General features: G+C 50.9%; 1 protein-coding gene across 5 annotated transcripts in view; it reads right to left on the bottom strand.

Moving 5' to 3' along the window:
* Positions 1-8541: 8541 nt before the first annotated feature.
* Positions 8542-16176, bottom strand: part of CABIN1 (calcineurin binding protein 1) — a 62678-nt gene continuing 55043 nt past the window's right edge. For all 5 annotated transcript variants that reach the window (XM_053370138.1, XM_053370135.1, XM_053370136.1 and 2 more), the window contains exons 34-37: positions 15764-16055; positions 11415-11606; positions 10310-10533; positions 8542-9543 (exon numbers count right to left, since the gene is read on the bottom strand). In XM_053370138.1, coding sequence (XP_053226113.1) covers positions 9400-9543; positions 10310-10533; positions 11415-11606; positions 15764-16055 — 852 coding nt within the window. In that variant the 3' untranslated portion in view covers positions 8542-9399. The remainder of the gene's footprint in view (positions 9544-10309; positions 10534-11414; positions 11607-15763; positions 16056-16176) is intronic.

The raw sequence follows: 16176 nt of genomic DNA on the forward strand, positions 1-16176 counted from the left end.
CAGCAAACAAGCCCTGCTACAGGCAGGCAGAGAGGCAGGATCAGGGCCAGCCCCCCCCAACCCACACTGAGAAGCAGAGACTGGATTAGACAGGCCCCCTTTGGCCTGATCCTGCAGGCTCCGCAAGGTGGCTGCTTCAGGACCTTCTTGTGAGCCACAGGCAGGCGCAGGTTGACAGGGGAAAACCACATGTGGCTGCTGCATCACAGAGTCCAGGATTATGTTTTCAGAGGTGCTGATCGCTGGAAGGCGCCGAGCTCAGGTCAAAATGGACCAGCTTTAATGGCACCTCAATCTGCGGCCACCTTGAGCAGCCTGACCCCTCACTATGGGAAAAGGTGGTACCCCAACAACGGGCCCCAAAGCGCCCCCCTCCAGTGCAAAACTGGCAATGTAGGCCCACACCACAACATCCTTCTCAGCTTCAGAGGAAGGCAGCACTCAAGCCCCCCCCCCGAGGAAGTGGGGTGCCCCCTCATCTTCTGCGTAACAACCACCCAGGCCACGGCCTAGCGCATCTCCCTTGCCTCAGCCCAAACAGACTCTGCCAGGAGCAGAGAGGAGGTGGAAAAGCAGGCCAAAATGAGGGAAGGGAAAGCGCTGACTTACCTCAGCCCTTGGGCCTGCCGTCGCTGCGAGCTTCTGACCGGAATGGCAGGGCTTGAGAGCTAGGCCATGCTGCAGTGGTGGGGAGTTTCGCTGGTGCAGCAATGTCTTCAACGATGGGGTGGCACTTCCAGTGCCCACGATCAGCTCCAGGGCTGCCCGTTGAGTGAATTTTGGTCACGTCAGAGCCAATTCCTGACCAAAAGCCCAGGAGAACCTCCTGGGAATGGCAGCAAACGCAGCTCCTGATGAGGACGAGGACTGAATAACGCTCTCCATCAACTGTTCTTGGGGTGAAATTATGCCAGGAGAGGGAGTCATCGCCCCCTAGGTCCCCTCCCCCCTTAAAAAACCCCCGTCTCCCCTTTGCATCTGTTTGCTGTTATCTGCTGACTTCTCTCTCAGCTGCCAGGGTTTCCCTGCCTCTCCTTTGGTCAGTCAAGGAAGGAAGTGGATCTGGGAAAGACAGACAGGTGGATCCCACAGGGGTGGCCACTAACTCATATGGTGTGTTTTTTTGCGAAGGATCAAGCCTATCTGTGGATCAGAGCCAGATTGAGCCTCCATGTAGAGTGGCACTCTATCTGACACTGCTGGGCCAAAGATGTGAGGCCATGGAATGACCTTGGGAAATTGCTTGGCACTTGGGAGGAGGGGAACATTTGGGTCCTGCCTGTCATTGTGGCCGGCGATTTTGTTGTTGTCATGGATGTGGACTTTGGGGAGAAAACCACTCTCAAGCCTCCAATTAAGGCACAAATGGGCTGGTTCCCTTTGAATTTATTATCCCATTAAGTAGTGGAAATGCAAAGAGGTGGTGGCAGAAACATGGACCATTTACTCTCTTCTCTTTCCTTCATTTTACAATCACTTTTGGCTTCTTCCTTTAAAACACACACAAGCCATTAAGTGTGCAGCTGAGGGCCTCTCACACTACACAACTCTGCTCCTGAGCAGCTTTGATGCTCTTTTTTGGGCAAAAGGGGAGATGAAGTAGCAGACAGACTGAGCACCTGCTAACCACACACACACACAATGGTTTTTTTTTTTTTTGGGGGGGGGAGATTTGAATCTCACTAGGAGGCAGGGAAAGAATCAAACTGGCTAGGAGGTACCATCTCTGACCCATTTGTAATGCTTCAGGATTTTTTTGGAGATCCTTAAAAAAAAGCAGCCTAAGAAGACTCCTACAGCAGCTGGATCCGGCCAGAGTGTGGGCCCATCTAGTCCAGCAACCTGTTCTCACAGTAGCCACCCAGCTGCCCCAAATGGACTCCCCTCAAGCAGTCCAGAGAAGATCCAGTTTGAGCTTCATGGGTTTTTGCTCCCAAGCTCTGTGCCAGATGGTCACAACCAGAGAAACAAATACCTCCACTTCCAATGTTTTGAGCAATGGAACAGGATGTGTGTGTCAGTTTTCAGTCTGTCAAGATCCCTGTTGTTTTCCCAAGAACCCCCAATATTGCCAGCCAAAGCCCGGTGCAAAATACACAAGCTTAAGCCTAAATAATTATGCTCTCCATCCCTTCTCACAAATCCTTTCTCCTGTTTTCCAGAAAATGGAACAAGAAAATAGAAGACGTTCAGGGAACATCAATTACGGTCAATGAAAAGGATACACGGCGATAAGAGAGAAGAGGTTCTTCTGTCCTCTTAAATTGTGCCGTTTGGTATTTATCCCCAAACATGTCAGTGGGCGGTGGCGGGGGCAATTTGCCATCTGCAACACTAACACATGCCAGGAAATCACTCTGTCTTTCATATAGAAGTCATATCTGTCTTAATTACCAGAAACAGCTCTCAGGGGTCTGGTCAGTTTTTCTAATAAGGCTTAAGTGTGGTCCCATTGCTCAACTGGAGTCTCATCCTTTGCCCACAATATTTTGGCAATTATTAGAGATAAGCAGCTTCCAGTAAGAAGCTTGCAAGTTGCTCGTTAAGAAAGTTAGCTGGTCTGTTTTATTTCTACATTTATATCCTGCTTTCCCCCACAATGAGATCAAGGTGGCATACATGGTCTGGAATTTCCTCTCTCCTTTTTACCCTCACCTACAATCCTGCAAGGGGACGCAGGTGGCGCTGTGGGTTAAACCACAGAGCCTAGGGCTTTCCGATCAGAAGGTTGGCGGTTCGAATCCCTGCGACGCGGTGAGCTCCTGTTGCTCGGTCCCTGCTCCTGCCAACCTAGCAGTTCGAAAGCATGTCAAAATGCAAGTAGATAAATAGGGACCGCTCCGGCGGGAAGGTAAATGGTGTTTCCGTGCGCTGCTCTGGTTCGCCAGAAGCGGCTTAATCATGCTGGCCACATGACTCGGAAGCTGTACGCCGGCTCCCTTGGCCAATAAAGCGAGATGAGCGCCGCAACCCCAGAGTCGGCCACGACTGGACCTAATGGTCAGGATCCCTTTACCTTTACAATCCTGCAAGGTAGGCAGGGCTGAGAGGCAGTGGCAGGCCCAGGGGGAAAGGTGGGGAGTTACTACAAGTAGGGTGCATAAAAGGGGAGATCAAGGGAAGGACCACTACCCCTTTTCCACTTCCAGCCATTTCCTGCCAGAATTTAACTTCCCAACTTGGGCTTTTATTAAACGCTAGCACTAAATCAAGCAGCAAGTACTAGGAGGAGAACGGCTTTTAATTTGTTCAATACTTATTGACGCAGCAGAGGCTGATGGCCTGGCTTCCCTTTAATGGGAGTTTTCTTAAGAGCTGCTTGTAAAGAGATCCCTCCCCTCACTGCCTAATTGAGACCTTTCAGACTCCAGCCTCTAATTGCCCATATAAATCCTTGGGAGCAAGCAGAGGCAGCCTTTATCTCACAAGTGGAAGAATTAAAACAAGTCACCTTTAATCTCCCCACGACAGCAGGAAAACAGAAGATGCATTCTCAGTGCTGGTCATCCATCCCTATAATCTCGTAATCTGCAACTAATATGTGGAACACCCCCCTACCCACCCCAGAAAATTGCTTTGAAAATCAGAACCGCATGTTGCAAAACAAAAAAGCCCTACAGCAGCCTCAGCTGCGATGATAGAATTGGATTCTAGATGGACAAGCAAGACAGTGACCGCAGAGGGTTAAGTGAATGCCCTGATGGTTCAGGTATGTGCAGCGGAGGAGCAAGCCCATTGGGTGCATGGGGCGGCGCCCAGGGGCAGGGCTAGACGCTCATGGGGTCAGGGTCAGCCAGGGCAGGACTCCGTGGGGCCTCCAAGGAATCTGCCTGCCTCCTCCCACCCAGCCACCCTACAGCTGATGGGGAGGCAGAAAGCGGACTGTTTGAGCAGTGCGGAGCCTGTGTGCACCAAAGCCGCATGGCTCGGGCGCACTGCGGTCAGTGCTGGCTGGCATTTTGTCATCCCCCTCAGTGGTGACACCCGGGGCGTCCTGCCTCCACCGCACCCCCCTGGCTCTGCCGCTGGGTATGTGGCCTGAGATCCAGGGACAATGGCGGGTTGCGTGCATGAGCTTGCATGGGGAAGCCCACTCCACAAATGTGTGTCCTGAAATATAGTGCTGCATGACCAGGCAGAAGTTCAGTAGGTTCAGCTTTCCCAAGTCACTTCCTATACGTACAGCTAGTGCAGGGGTCAGCAACCGAAGGCCCATGGGCCGGAAGCAGCCTGCGGAGGTCGTTTGACCGGCCCACGAGCCACCACCGAACTGAGCTGCCTGCTTACTCGCATGCTGCACTAAACTGGTGCAGCGCAGCACAGGGACTCGCTTCCGCAGTGCCGAAAATCGCATCTGCGCACGTGAAGGTGCCAAAAATCATGGGTGCGCGCACAATCCAGCCCATGGAGGGATTTCTGCGGGACCGATCCCTTCCAGGCAAGATAAACCTTGCTGACCCCTGAGCTAGTGATCTTAGTGATTAGGAATAACATGAAGGCTGGTGCAGGAGGTGATTCAGAGCACTTGGCTTTTCAGAAGCTGGAAATTGATACTGGCCTTACACATCCTGTGCTCACTTGTAACTCAGGCTTTAATGCTACCTACAGTGAACATAGTGGGATTTTCTTCTGAGCAAACATGCACAGGATTGGACCACCAGCCTCCAATGCACCTGTTCTCTCCCCTCTGTCATCAAGCAGCCTTGGGCCAAATGGAACCTGGGATCAGTGGTGTGTTCAGAGTTCAATGAGATTTAGGATTGCAAGCCATAAACTTCATTCCTTTGGCGAGCACCTTGCAAGGCTTCTATTCAGATCAAGGTGAATCTTGTGAATGTTCAAACAGAGAACCAATAAAGTTCACTGCTTGCCCCCCAAGACAAAGGGCAGCAGATCCTACACATATTTGGCTGATGAAACTAAAGGACAGACTTTTTCCTTTTGCTTCTGGATGATTTAGAGCTCTCAGGTCCTACTTGTGGGCTTCTAACCTGTGGAGCATCTGGTTGGTCACTGAGCAAACAGGACCCTGCACTTGATGGACTCCCTTTGGTCTGATCCAGCAAACCAGGCTCTTCCTCCCTGGGTTCTTCTTGGAGGTGGGATGCCTTTGAATACCAGCTGCCGGGGAATTTCAAGGAGTGGGGAGCACTGCCGTTGCACTCAGGTCTTGCCCGTGGGCTTTCTACTGGGAACAGGGTGTTGGGCTAGGAGGAGATTGGGGGGCCTTTGCCCTGATCTTTTAACAGCCCCTGCACAGCTCATCTCTTCCTACCACTTCCCCACATAAACTGTCCCATCACTGCCTTCTCCCTAACTTGAAAGAAAGTGCACTCTGCTAGGTGCTCCCGCTTCCGACTTTCCTACAGAACCAGACAAGTAGGGTAAAGCCCAAGGGAAAGCATCATCGGTTTCACAAGTGCCTCGTTAGTTCCTCTCTTAAACAGGAGATTTTAACAGTTAATTGCATCAAGTATGGATTGGTCAATTTACTACCCTCCACTCACTGTAGGGGCTCCCAGAGCACTGGAGGGGGTGGGGAGATAAGAGAAAATATTTTTAATCTTTTTCCATGGCTTGTCTCTTCTATTTTTCTCCATAGTTCTGGACAGCCCTGGTATCTGGCCTCGAAGGAAGGAAGGAAGAGGGGAAGGGAGGGTTAGGGCAGCTCAACAGTCTTTTCTTCAAAACATGAAGAGAACATAGGACGACATAAGTGAGGCTGGGTACATGACTGTTAGCAGCCTTTACAGCTTGGTTAAATGCTGTATTGGAATGATCAGTTTCTGGAGTTCAAAGGCTTTATTCATGCAGAACTATTTATAGGAAGAGTAGAGATGAAAAAGAGAGAATAGCAGGCATCTTCTTGTCTGGTGAGAATAACTGGCCCAGCTTTTAGGGGTAGAGTTAACCTGGAAAAAGAAGCTACAAGCAAGTGCTGGTTAGATTGCTACACAGACAGTGCCCTCATGTGGTTTAAAGTAACACATGCATTAATTAGAAACTCAATACAGTAGAAGGAAATGCATTTGCTTTTTTCCAACAGTGACCACTTCCAGAGTCTGGCCTGAAGACCTAATCCTTGGAGGCCATAAAGGGAGAGGGAAAGATTCAGAAGTCTCTTGGGAAAAGAAATAAATATTTCATAAACTTTTTGTGATGCAGTTTCACATCCATGCAGTAAAAGAAGAGGAAATATATCAAAAATCCTCTTCTAAGTCAGGGGCCACTAGGGGGCACATTGGAAGATGGCCAACAATACCATCTCTCCGACCCACACGGGGTAATTAAGAGGCTGTTATGGGAGTAGGCAGCCTCCCTTGTTGCCCCAAGGAAATGGGGAACACTGCCCTTGCCTGCTGTGCCCATAAATCACCCCCTAATTCGAAAGAAGGGGGTGAGGGCCCTAGGCAGAATGCCCCCGTGTGGACCTCGGCTCTCCTGGACGCTGTCTCTGATCGCGCACTAGTTGCAGCAATTTGGAATAATTAATTACAAAAGAAGCAAATGCACATATTTCAAGTGAAGAAGGGGAGTGAAGTCTGCTAATTTAAGTGACCTCTGCGAAAGAAGACGACGGGCTGGAGAAACAGGAATATTTTACGATGAAGATACACCAAAGGCGGGGTATGTTGACAACGGGGCTGAATGGGGGTGGGGGGAAACCTTTTTTACTTTCCTTCTATGTGATTTACAAGAACCCCTCCTCATTAGAACCGTCGGTTGAACTGACCCAAGCAGGATGATTAAGGTCTGTGTGGAGATAAACTTTAACCAAAAGTATGCTTTATGGAGACCGAGAAGCAATAAGAGCTTTTGGGAATGGCACAGCAATTAATTCTGCCAAAGGATTTATAGCCGGGAGGAAGAATGGACTTGTTTTCAGACTGCATTCCTAGTGAATCTCCTCAGAGGTTTTGAGAAAGGAGACAGATTGGTGAAGATTAATGACGCTAAGATTGTTTTGATGTATGGAAGTGATGTTATATGGAAAACGTCTGGATATGGCTACAGGATAAAAAAAATAATATCCACGCAGGATTACAAACTGTTCTAACCAGCTTGCGGAGACTATCAGAGGTCACAAAGAGAAAGGAAAAATATATGAAAATAACAACAAGAGATGTGGAAAAATAATAAGAAAGGACTGGATAGTACTTTGAATATCATAAGGTTAGATTTGTGGACATTAAAACAGCAGTAAGAAGCAAGAAGTTGATTGGATCCCTTCGGAACTTGAAATATGGGTACCCCCAACAAAAAATTAAAATTCGGCTGTGTAATTTGGAATTTATGTAATTTGGTTTGATTTGATGTGATTGGTCGGTTAATAAAAATTATTCTTAAAAAAAAAATCCTCTTCTAAGTCCAGAGCTTGCTGTTCTTCTCCTGCCTTGTCTAAGGCACAGCAGGATTTCGGCCTCCCAAAACCAACTGTAAATAAGAATCTTCAATAAGTTTTCCCAGCCACTTTAGGGAATATATTCCATCCAATCATTGTGAATTGGGGCAGGGGAGCAGGGATCTTCAATTATTTGTTAGATCTGTGATTTTAGGGGATTGCAATCGTTTCAGGGGAAGGGATGGAGGTTTCCCCTAAAACTGCTTAAAGCTGTTGCTTCTTCAGAGCTGACAGAGCAGAGCTCTTGCCATGATTGCTGTGCTCCCTACACAGAATGAGGCTGTAGCCGTGAATCATTTGAAGGGCATCTAAGGGAAGAATCTGCTATGACCAATGGTCCTCAACTCATTTGTCCCTGAGGCCACACCCAGTCTTTTAAAGTGAAGCCGCCTCAATGACCCCTTTCCCCCCTCCGAAAATGTACCAGTTCCCTGACTCTGATGCTACTGGTGGGGAATCAGGCTAACTGGGTCCCTCTTACTCTGCATCCACTGCACTCCCAACACTTGTTTGTGTAGTCGCTTACATATGGCGTCAGCCATAAGCCACCTCTATCCTCTCCAGTCTCTTGAGAATTAATGCACCTGGGTGCACCTTCCCTAAAACCAGCATCTATCCGATTTGAAAACGGAAGAAGACACTCAACGCCCACGCTCCGCCCACTGGGTAGGACAGAAGGCAACTTGGAGAACACATCCAGCCATCCTGATGTGGAAAACGATGTGCCAATGGAATTGGAAATGGTGGAGGAGGCAGAGGAACACCAGCCTGCTGTGTGTGCAGAGCCAGAGAATCTTCCTAGCTGGGAAGTAAACAGCCCTGACAGGAGAGGAGGAAAAGAGGCTCCTCTTGTGCCCCAAGTCTGCCACTTGGCTCATGAGGCTGGATGAAAAATGTTCCGGCCCCAGCAGAGACTGAGGTGACCCAGCCCACTTCAGCATGCTCAGGGAAGAAGGGGAAGAGGCCTTCTCTACTCCACAATCCCTTGCATCAGCTGTAACGCAGCTCTCTCACTGCTTGCCCTGAGGCAGGGGCCGCTCTCCCCTGAAAATTCAGATTTCTTTGCCTCTTCTAGAGACCTGGGAGGAGGGAGAGGAAAGCGGATGAAAGAGCGAAGGAGCATTCCAGGCACAGCAGAGAAGAGGCTTGGGAGAAACGTGTTCTCACTTTATTTAAAAAATGTATATTTATTATTACAAAGCTTTGCACTGCACCATTTATTTAACCCTTGTCTTCTCCCACCTCCCCCCGCCCCCCCAGAAATTGAAACCCCGCCTGGCAAGCTCTGTGACACATGCTGTGGGCACAACACGCCCCACTATTGAAGTGCAGGGTTTGTATTCCTTATATTACAACGTTAACATTCAGTAGAAAAAATGCTGGGCTTCCTTTATGTTCCCCATATAAATGTGAGCAATCCCGCCACATATATTTATATATATATACTTAAAAAACAAACATATACCCTTCTTTGTGTCGTTCTGTAAAAAGCAGACATTACCAAAATGGTACTGAAATCCGTTTCCTGGTAAGACCAAAGGTGCCCTGCGACCTCTCTGCTTACGCCGCTTGTCCAACAGTCCCCGAAGAGGCAGAGTCCTAGTGAGGCTGCCAGCTGTCTCTCCCGCCTGGTCCTTTTAAGACAACACCGAGATAAAATAAGCCACGGTTTTGCTTAAAGTAACGAAGGAGGCAAGACCAAGTCCAGTCTCTCCTGCTTAGCCAGCCAGCCAGCCAGCCGAATGCTGCTGCTGCTGCTGCCTCCTGTAAAAGCCGTCCTTTTAAAGAGGGGGAAATGACTGAGGAGGTGCCGAGGGATTTAATTCGGCTTGGGGGTGACAGTGGTGAGCTTTCAGCTGCCCGGTAAGTTAAGGGCAACAGCAGAGGCAGCAGCACTGAAGGTGGTAATGGCTGGTGGCTGGCTGGCTGTGATGCTGGAAAGAGAAGCCGGAGGGAGGGGAGGGGAAGGGAGGACAGAGCCCCCCGCCCAGCACCCCTCAGACATCCATGTAGTCATCCTCTTCATCAGAGTCACTCTCCAGCGAAGACTCTTGGCTTGAGGTTTCTACAATCTCCAGCGCTGGCTGGCAAAGGGTCTCCTTCTTCACATTCGCCGCAGACTGGGCTGAAAGGATAGCAGACTGGCCCAGACAAAGGGAAGAGGGTTTTTTTATTTTTAAAAATTCTGAAGATCTGCTATTCCCCCAAAGCATTTCCCTCCACCCCACCTGGGCTTGCTTTCATCATCTTGAAAACCTGCAGTGCTTCCAATACAAGCGATGGGTGGGAGGGAGACTACGGAGATTTCTTAACCAGGTTATCCTAGAGTAACATGGCAACACTCCAGGCTGAAGGAGGGAGGGAGGGAAGTATTTCTGCCCCCGCCCAGTACTTCCACCAAGGCAGTTTGCAAAAGGGTATCGCAGGTGCCACCTCCCCCCCCAACCCTGCCTGCCTGTTCAGCCAGACAGTTTGTTCCTTGTTCCCACAAAGAGAGGATGGACCTTGCTTTGGCTGGGGAACAGAAGGAGCCCCTGCTCTAAGGTGAAGAAGTCAGGACTCAGCAAGCCTGGATGAGGCCCTCCTTGGGGTGTTGGAATTGCTAAAGTCCTGCTTCATTGGGGGCAGCTGGCTGGCCTCTGGAAGAACACGGGGCTGGACTAAGTAGGCCCTCTTTGACCTGAAGGCTGTTCCTATGTTTTACAAACAGAAGATGGGTTCCTTAAGCCCACCTGAGAACCCAAGGGGGGGGGGAGAGGCAAAGAGGGCACAGAGGACTCTTGTCTGCAGCTGCCTGGACAGCCTCCTCCACTGCCACCCCAGTCTGCACACACAAATTCTCTCTGCCAAATTCAAAGCATGACTGGGGCCCCAATGACACTCCCCGCCCCAAACCCTGGTAAGTACCTTTAGCTTCTGCTTGGTTTCTTCCGAAATGCTGCCCTTGGGGGAGAGGAGGGTGGGCGTTGGGGGGGTGACGGTGATCTCCGGTGGGAACTTGGTGACGGACGAGGGGATGAAGAGCTTGGGCATGCTGGGAAACACGCGGGTCTTGATGCGGCTGGCGTCGGCCTTGCTCCCCGCGGAGGGCTGTAGCGTTTCGGAGCAGAGGTGGGCCTTGGAGCTGGAGGCTGAGAGGAGGAAATGTCAGCTCGGAAGAGGGTCTTTGAGCGAACAAGCATGCCATAATAAAAGAACGTCTGCACCAGAGCAGAACCAGCAACAGGCTGGGCCTGAGCCCTGGGCTCTTTGCTCTGCAAGTGACTGGGAAGGAAAAGAGCTTCCTGCTTCCCCCCAGGAGAGGGTTACTCACCATACCCTGAAGGGGCTCCTGCTTGAAGAAGAGCCACCACTGCTGCCTGCTCTGCCAGCACTCCAGTCTCCTGCCTGGGGCAATACCTTCAGATTTAGCCACCACCCTCCTACCCTTCTCTGTGGCAATGGAGGGCACCCCAGGGAGGAACTCACTGAAAACTACAGATTGCCAAAAGTTCGCCCTACACTTGAGTCACATGGGAAGCTGCCTCTGGTCCACCTGGATCAGTACTGCCTTGCCTGGAGATGCCACCAAGGGCTTCCACATGCACCACGTGAGCCAGTGTGGTGTAGTGGTTAAGAGTGGTAGTCTCGTAATCTGGGGAACCGGGTTCGCTTCCCCGCTCCTCCACATGCAGCTGCTGGGTGACTTTGGGCTAGTCACACTTCTCTGAAGTCTCTCAGCCCCACTCACGTCACAGAGTGTTTGTTGTGGGAGAGGAAGGGAAAGGAGAATCTTAGCCGCTTTGAGACTCCTTTGGGTAGTGATAAAGCGGGATATCAAATCCAAACTCCTCCTCCTCCTCCTCTGCCACTGAGCTCCTAGGAATTTGCCCTCCTACCTGCCAAAATGCTATCTGTTCTCAGAGAGGCTTTCCTGCCTGCTTGGCCCATGCATACTTTCATACTGTACTTCTCTGCTCTATCCAAGCCACCTTCTTCAAGATCCCCAAAGGCTTCACTGGGCATCCCTTACCTCGGCCGCAGACCTGCCCTCCTCCAACGCTGGTGCTGGTCACAGGCTCCAGCTCCACTTGCCAGGGCATCAGATTGGACGAGGGGGCCACTGTTGCCATCTTCATCTGCTGGCAGAGGTGGGATTCTTGCTGCTGCAAGCCTGCTCCTTCCAGAGGCCGGTCTAGCTTGCCTTCTTCTTCCTCCTCCTCCTCTGCATAAACAAGATGAGCAAAGATGACTCAAGAGATATCCCTCCCTCTGCTACCAACCATAGAAATGGGAACTATGCTCATGCCATGTGGACTTCACGGGGCTTCACTGTGAAGACCTCATGCAGAATACTTAAAAGTGGGCATGTGCTTGACTCCAGGTGTGGTGTACAGCAACATATGATTACCAGTGCAACCCAACACCGGTCTACTCAAAAGAAAGTCCCACTGAGTTCAGTGAGGGTTATATGATTACCAGTTTAATGCAGCAAAGCCACAAGGACCTGGCTTTTCAGGCAGCTGCAAGAGAAACTCTCCTGGCAAAGGGCAGCCCAACAGAGAGAAGGTTGCTGGTGCGCGCTCAGAGTACGGAACCAGACATATTTATGACCACTGTCACCTCCATGTTGCACTCAGCACAGTGAGAATACAAAAGGGCATAGCAAGAGCATGGCTGCAGCAGCTGGTTCAAGCAAAGGAGGCCCAGCATCTAATTAGATGCTCCAATGGGGGGAAGAAACCCACAAGCAAGTCCCAGCAACTCGCACAGCAAAGACCCAGGAAGTTTCCACATGGAGGGCAGCTTTTGCCAAGGCCCAACACGTCAATCATGTAAGACCTGGGGAGGGTGTTGAATAAGTAACAGAGGTGACAAGTGAAGCTTTCTGCACCAGAAACCTTCTAGGTTAGCCAGGCCCCCAGCAAAGGTCTGCCCACCCACAGCTTCCCAGATTGTAGGGTATTCAGACAAGACATCAACAGGAAGTCCCCTTTGGCCAGGCAGATGTGAGGTTGCTAGTGGCTTCCCTTCTCCCTTCTGAAAGATGCAGCGGCAGCACTGTTGCCTAATGGCAGCTGGAGCCAGTGTGGTGTAGTGGTTAAGAGCGGTAGACTCGTAATCTGGTGAACCGGGTTTGCATCTCCGCTCCTCCACATGCAGCTGCTGGGTGACCTTGGGCCAGTCACACTTCTCTGAAGTCTCTCAGCCCCACTCACCTCACAGAGTGTTTGTTGTGGGGGAGGAAGGGAAAGGAGAATGTTAGCCGCTTTAAGACTCCTTCGGGTAGTGATAGAGCGGGATATCAAATCCAAACTCTTCTTCTGGCTGTGGGTGGCTTATCTTGCTAAATATTTACTGAGCCGGACTGGAATGCCTGCCACTCAGCCAGATCTGTCCGGCTTCGATTGAGTCACAGGCCCAGCCTGAATGCAGCTGCCTTCACAGTGAGACACAGGCTCTCCTTTCTGATCAATGGGGAAGAAAAGGGAAGCACATCAAGTGGGCTGGCTGGCGGCCTCCTCTGTTGCATCAAGTGACAAGGTCCTATGTCAATTGCCACTTCCTCTTTGGCAGACACTTGCTAATGGCTGTCTGTGGAGAGAGGTTTGGGGGCTCCCCTGTGGCTGAAGAGGATAAAGATGATATAATACACACCCTGCCTCTGCTTTTAAGCCACGTGTTCATTTTCTTAATGTTCCACATACCCGCCAATGAGAGGACACAACAGCTGCTTCTGACATGGCTTTGGTTTGCTTCTGCTAGTCCCAAGTATCTATCGACACATATCTGCATCTGAAAGCAGAGGCAGTTGGGAGCCCAGCTCTTTAGGACTTAGGCAGGACATGAGGTCCGCCTCCCCTTGAAGGGCAGCTGGTCAGAATCAGGCCCAGCCTTCTGACTGCCTCAGGAAGAGGGGCCACAACCCAGATTAGCTCTCCTTCCACCAAGTGGGTCCTTGGTAGTCCAACTCAGGAAGGCTAGGCTGGCCCGCCCAGAGCAAACCGTGCCCTTAATTTCAGTGGGGCATTTATGGGGTGTGTGTAGACTGCAGCCCCAAGTCCACTCACCTCCAGTCACCATGACCCCAACTGAAATTAGCTCATTTAGAGAGGAATCAGAGGCACATGGCAGCCGCCTTCATTTCAGTGAAGATGTGCTGTCCGGCCCTTTGTTCACACTGTAAGGAAGATCTTGGTCCTGGGCATCCCCAACTGCCTAGAGAAGAGAACTGGCCTTCCTCACAGGGAGAACCATGTGCCAGATGAGAACTCCTTGAGATTTAGCTGGGAATGCCTGCACAGCTGAAAGGGGAAGGGTGCTTCCTTTCATGAGGTTCTTCATAAGCAAAAGATGTCATTTCAATGGGGCCAATGTCGTTCTCAGAAACAGACACAACCCTCGCCATTACGCTCTTAGACATGGCACTCGAGGGCGAGAGTTAAATGTCACGTGGGGACTGCTCCCAAGAAGAGATGCAGCAACATCCTCTCAACCTTGTATTTAACTGGAACTGAAACATCTGGCCCTATATGTTGCTGAACTACAACTCCCATCAGCCCCAGCAAGCATGGCCAGGGATGATGGGAGCTGTAGGTCAGCAACATCTGGAGGCACAAAGGATCTCTGCACCTCCTCTAGAGTAAGAGCACTGCTCTGTGAAGTATCCAATTCAGGTAAAAACGTGCAGGCCAGAATGCGGAGTCAACTCAAGGGCTGCCTTGCCTGAAACATTTCAGGAGGGGGGGGGGTCCCACTCCCACTGTTGGAACCTGGGCTATGAGATGCTGGGCTCTGCTACGGCTATCTGAACACAAAACACACGCTTCCTTCTCCTTGGGAGGTGGAGTCGAGGTCCCAGGAGTCTGAATCGGCAGAGGGAATGGGGGGTGGGCGCTCTAGAGGAGATCAGAAGCTCGTTTTCTGGTGTGCATTTTAATGCCAATTTTGCGAAACCCCTGGGGAAAAATAATTCAAGTGCAGGGATATCCATAACCTCCACAGCAAAACAGACAACAGGGCAGAGATTGTCATCTTCAAATGCCTAGCACTTCAACTCAAGTACTGCTCTCGAAAAGAAAACCAGAGTTGTAACTACTGAGTGCGTACACACACAGAGAGATGGCTTTTGAGATTTCAGGGATGGACCCCCAAAGCCCTCAGAGACTCAGCCTGAAGCAGCCCCCGTCGGCACAGCTGCGTGAGAGGGGCAAGGCAGGCCAGGCCTTCCTCCTTCTCCCAGCTTTTACCAAAGAAGAAACAGGCTGAAGAGAGAAACCTCGGAGGTGCCAACAGCCCCCTCCACCTCTCCTTCCCAACCTGTTGCCAGGGAAACCTGTTGGGGTTCACGACTTCATTAGTTGGCGGTTCCTATTCTCACCAGCTCATCTTGCGCTTCACACATAACGCCCACAAACAGGGGACATCATTTCAGCGAGCCCCTTCTCTCAAAAACAAAACCGCTGTAGGGTGGCGGCGGCAGCAGTAGCTCTTTGCTACCTTCAGGAAGGCAAGACTTTAGCAATTGCAAATCTCTCCCCACCCCCAAAAGGCTTCATGCTTTCAGCTCTCTGCCTGAAGGACACAAGGATCCAAATGCTCCCATCTCAGCCACTCATGGTTCATCACAGCCATGTGGCTACTACCAACTTGTCCGTCCCTTCTGGGGTTTTTGTTTTAGTGACTAAATTTTCAACTGTGTAAGGAGCAACCACACCCAGAACGTGGCTCAGGCAGGCAGGGATGCAGTTCCCTGCAGTGCACCACATCAAGCGGAGGTCTGACCTGCCCCCCCCGCCCCACCAAGATAATGAGAAATCCTCAACTCCCCAAACCCTGCAAGGGAGGATCTGCAGCTGATGTATGCAGAAGAGAATTGGGCTGGGATGCTGCACTGCCTCATCGTCCCTCCTGAAGCTGGACCCAAAACATTCTAAATGGGTCCAGGTGCCATCTCTGCATCCTTTGAACAATAGTGCACAGACACTGGGTGGAATTCAGGTTTTAAATTTCTTCTTGCTTTTAAGTTTTTACAATTTGACTGCCAGCTTTGTGTTTTTATATTGTTGCAAACCGCTGCGATCCATCTTTACAGTAAGTATTTTTATAAATATAAAGCAAGCAAATTCTGGTGGGATTCTGTGCCAAGCCGCTTGTGACCTCACCTTCATTCTTTTGCACGCAGCATTTCAACCCTTCCGTGCAAAGAGCCACATGGGAGCAAGGAAGGTGAGCTGTAGTTTGAGGAGCCGAGTCAAAAATAGCCTCCCCGCCCCCCACCCAAGCCAGAAACCACAAACATGTTTTACGGACAGAATGACGCTGGGATGCACGGATGCTTTGGGTAAATCTATAAAGCTTCTCTGCAAAGATGTAGCTCACCACAGGCCAGGCTGGAGACAACAGGGGCCTCTTCGACACTCTCTGCCCCGGTATGCTCCTGGGGCGGCAGCAGTAGCAGCACGCTGGCAGAGGAGGAGGAGGAGGAAGACGAGGAGGAGGATGGGGGAGAAGCTGTCTTGGGCTTGGCCTGCAGGTCAGCTGCTGCTCTCAGGAGGGCCTCTGAAGCCAGGGAGTAGGCAGCGGGAGGCGTCAGAGAGGCAGGGGCAGCTGGGAAGCAGATCTCTTTGCTGTCCTTTGGGTGCTTTGGAGTGGTTGGTGCTTCCCCTGTAGCCTGGAGGAGGAGACAAGCAAAGCCTGTAAGGAAGGAGAGGGGGAAGGGCTGCTGCGGCAGCCAGCTCAGGGCAAGAGGAAAGACCTTCTCCACCCGGGAGCTCCAAATACCAAGAGGCTCT

The sequence above is a fragment of the Podarcis raffonei genome, chromosome 16 (assembly GCF_027172205.1).
Source record: "Podarcis raffonei isolate rPodRaf1 chromosome 16, rPodRaf1.pri, whole genome shotgun sequence".
Taxonomy (NCBI): domain Eukaryota; kingdom Metazoa; phylum Chordata; class Lepidosauria; order Squamata; family Lacertidae; genus Podarcis; species Podarcis raffonei.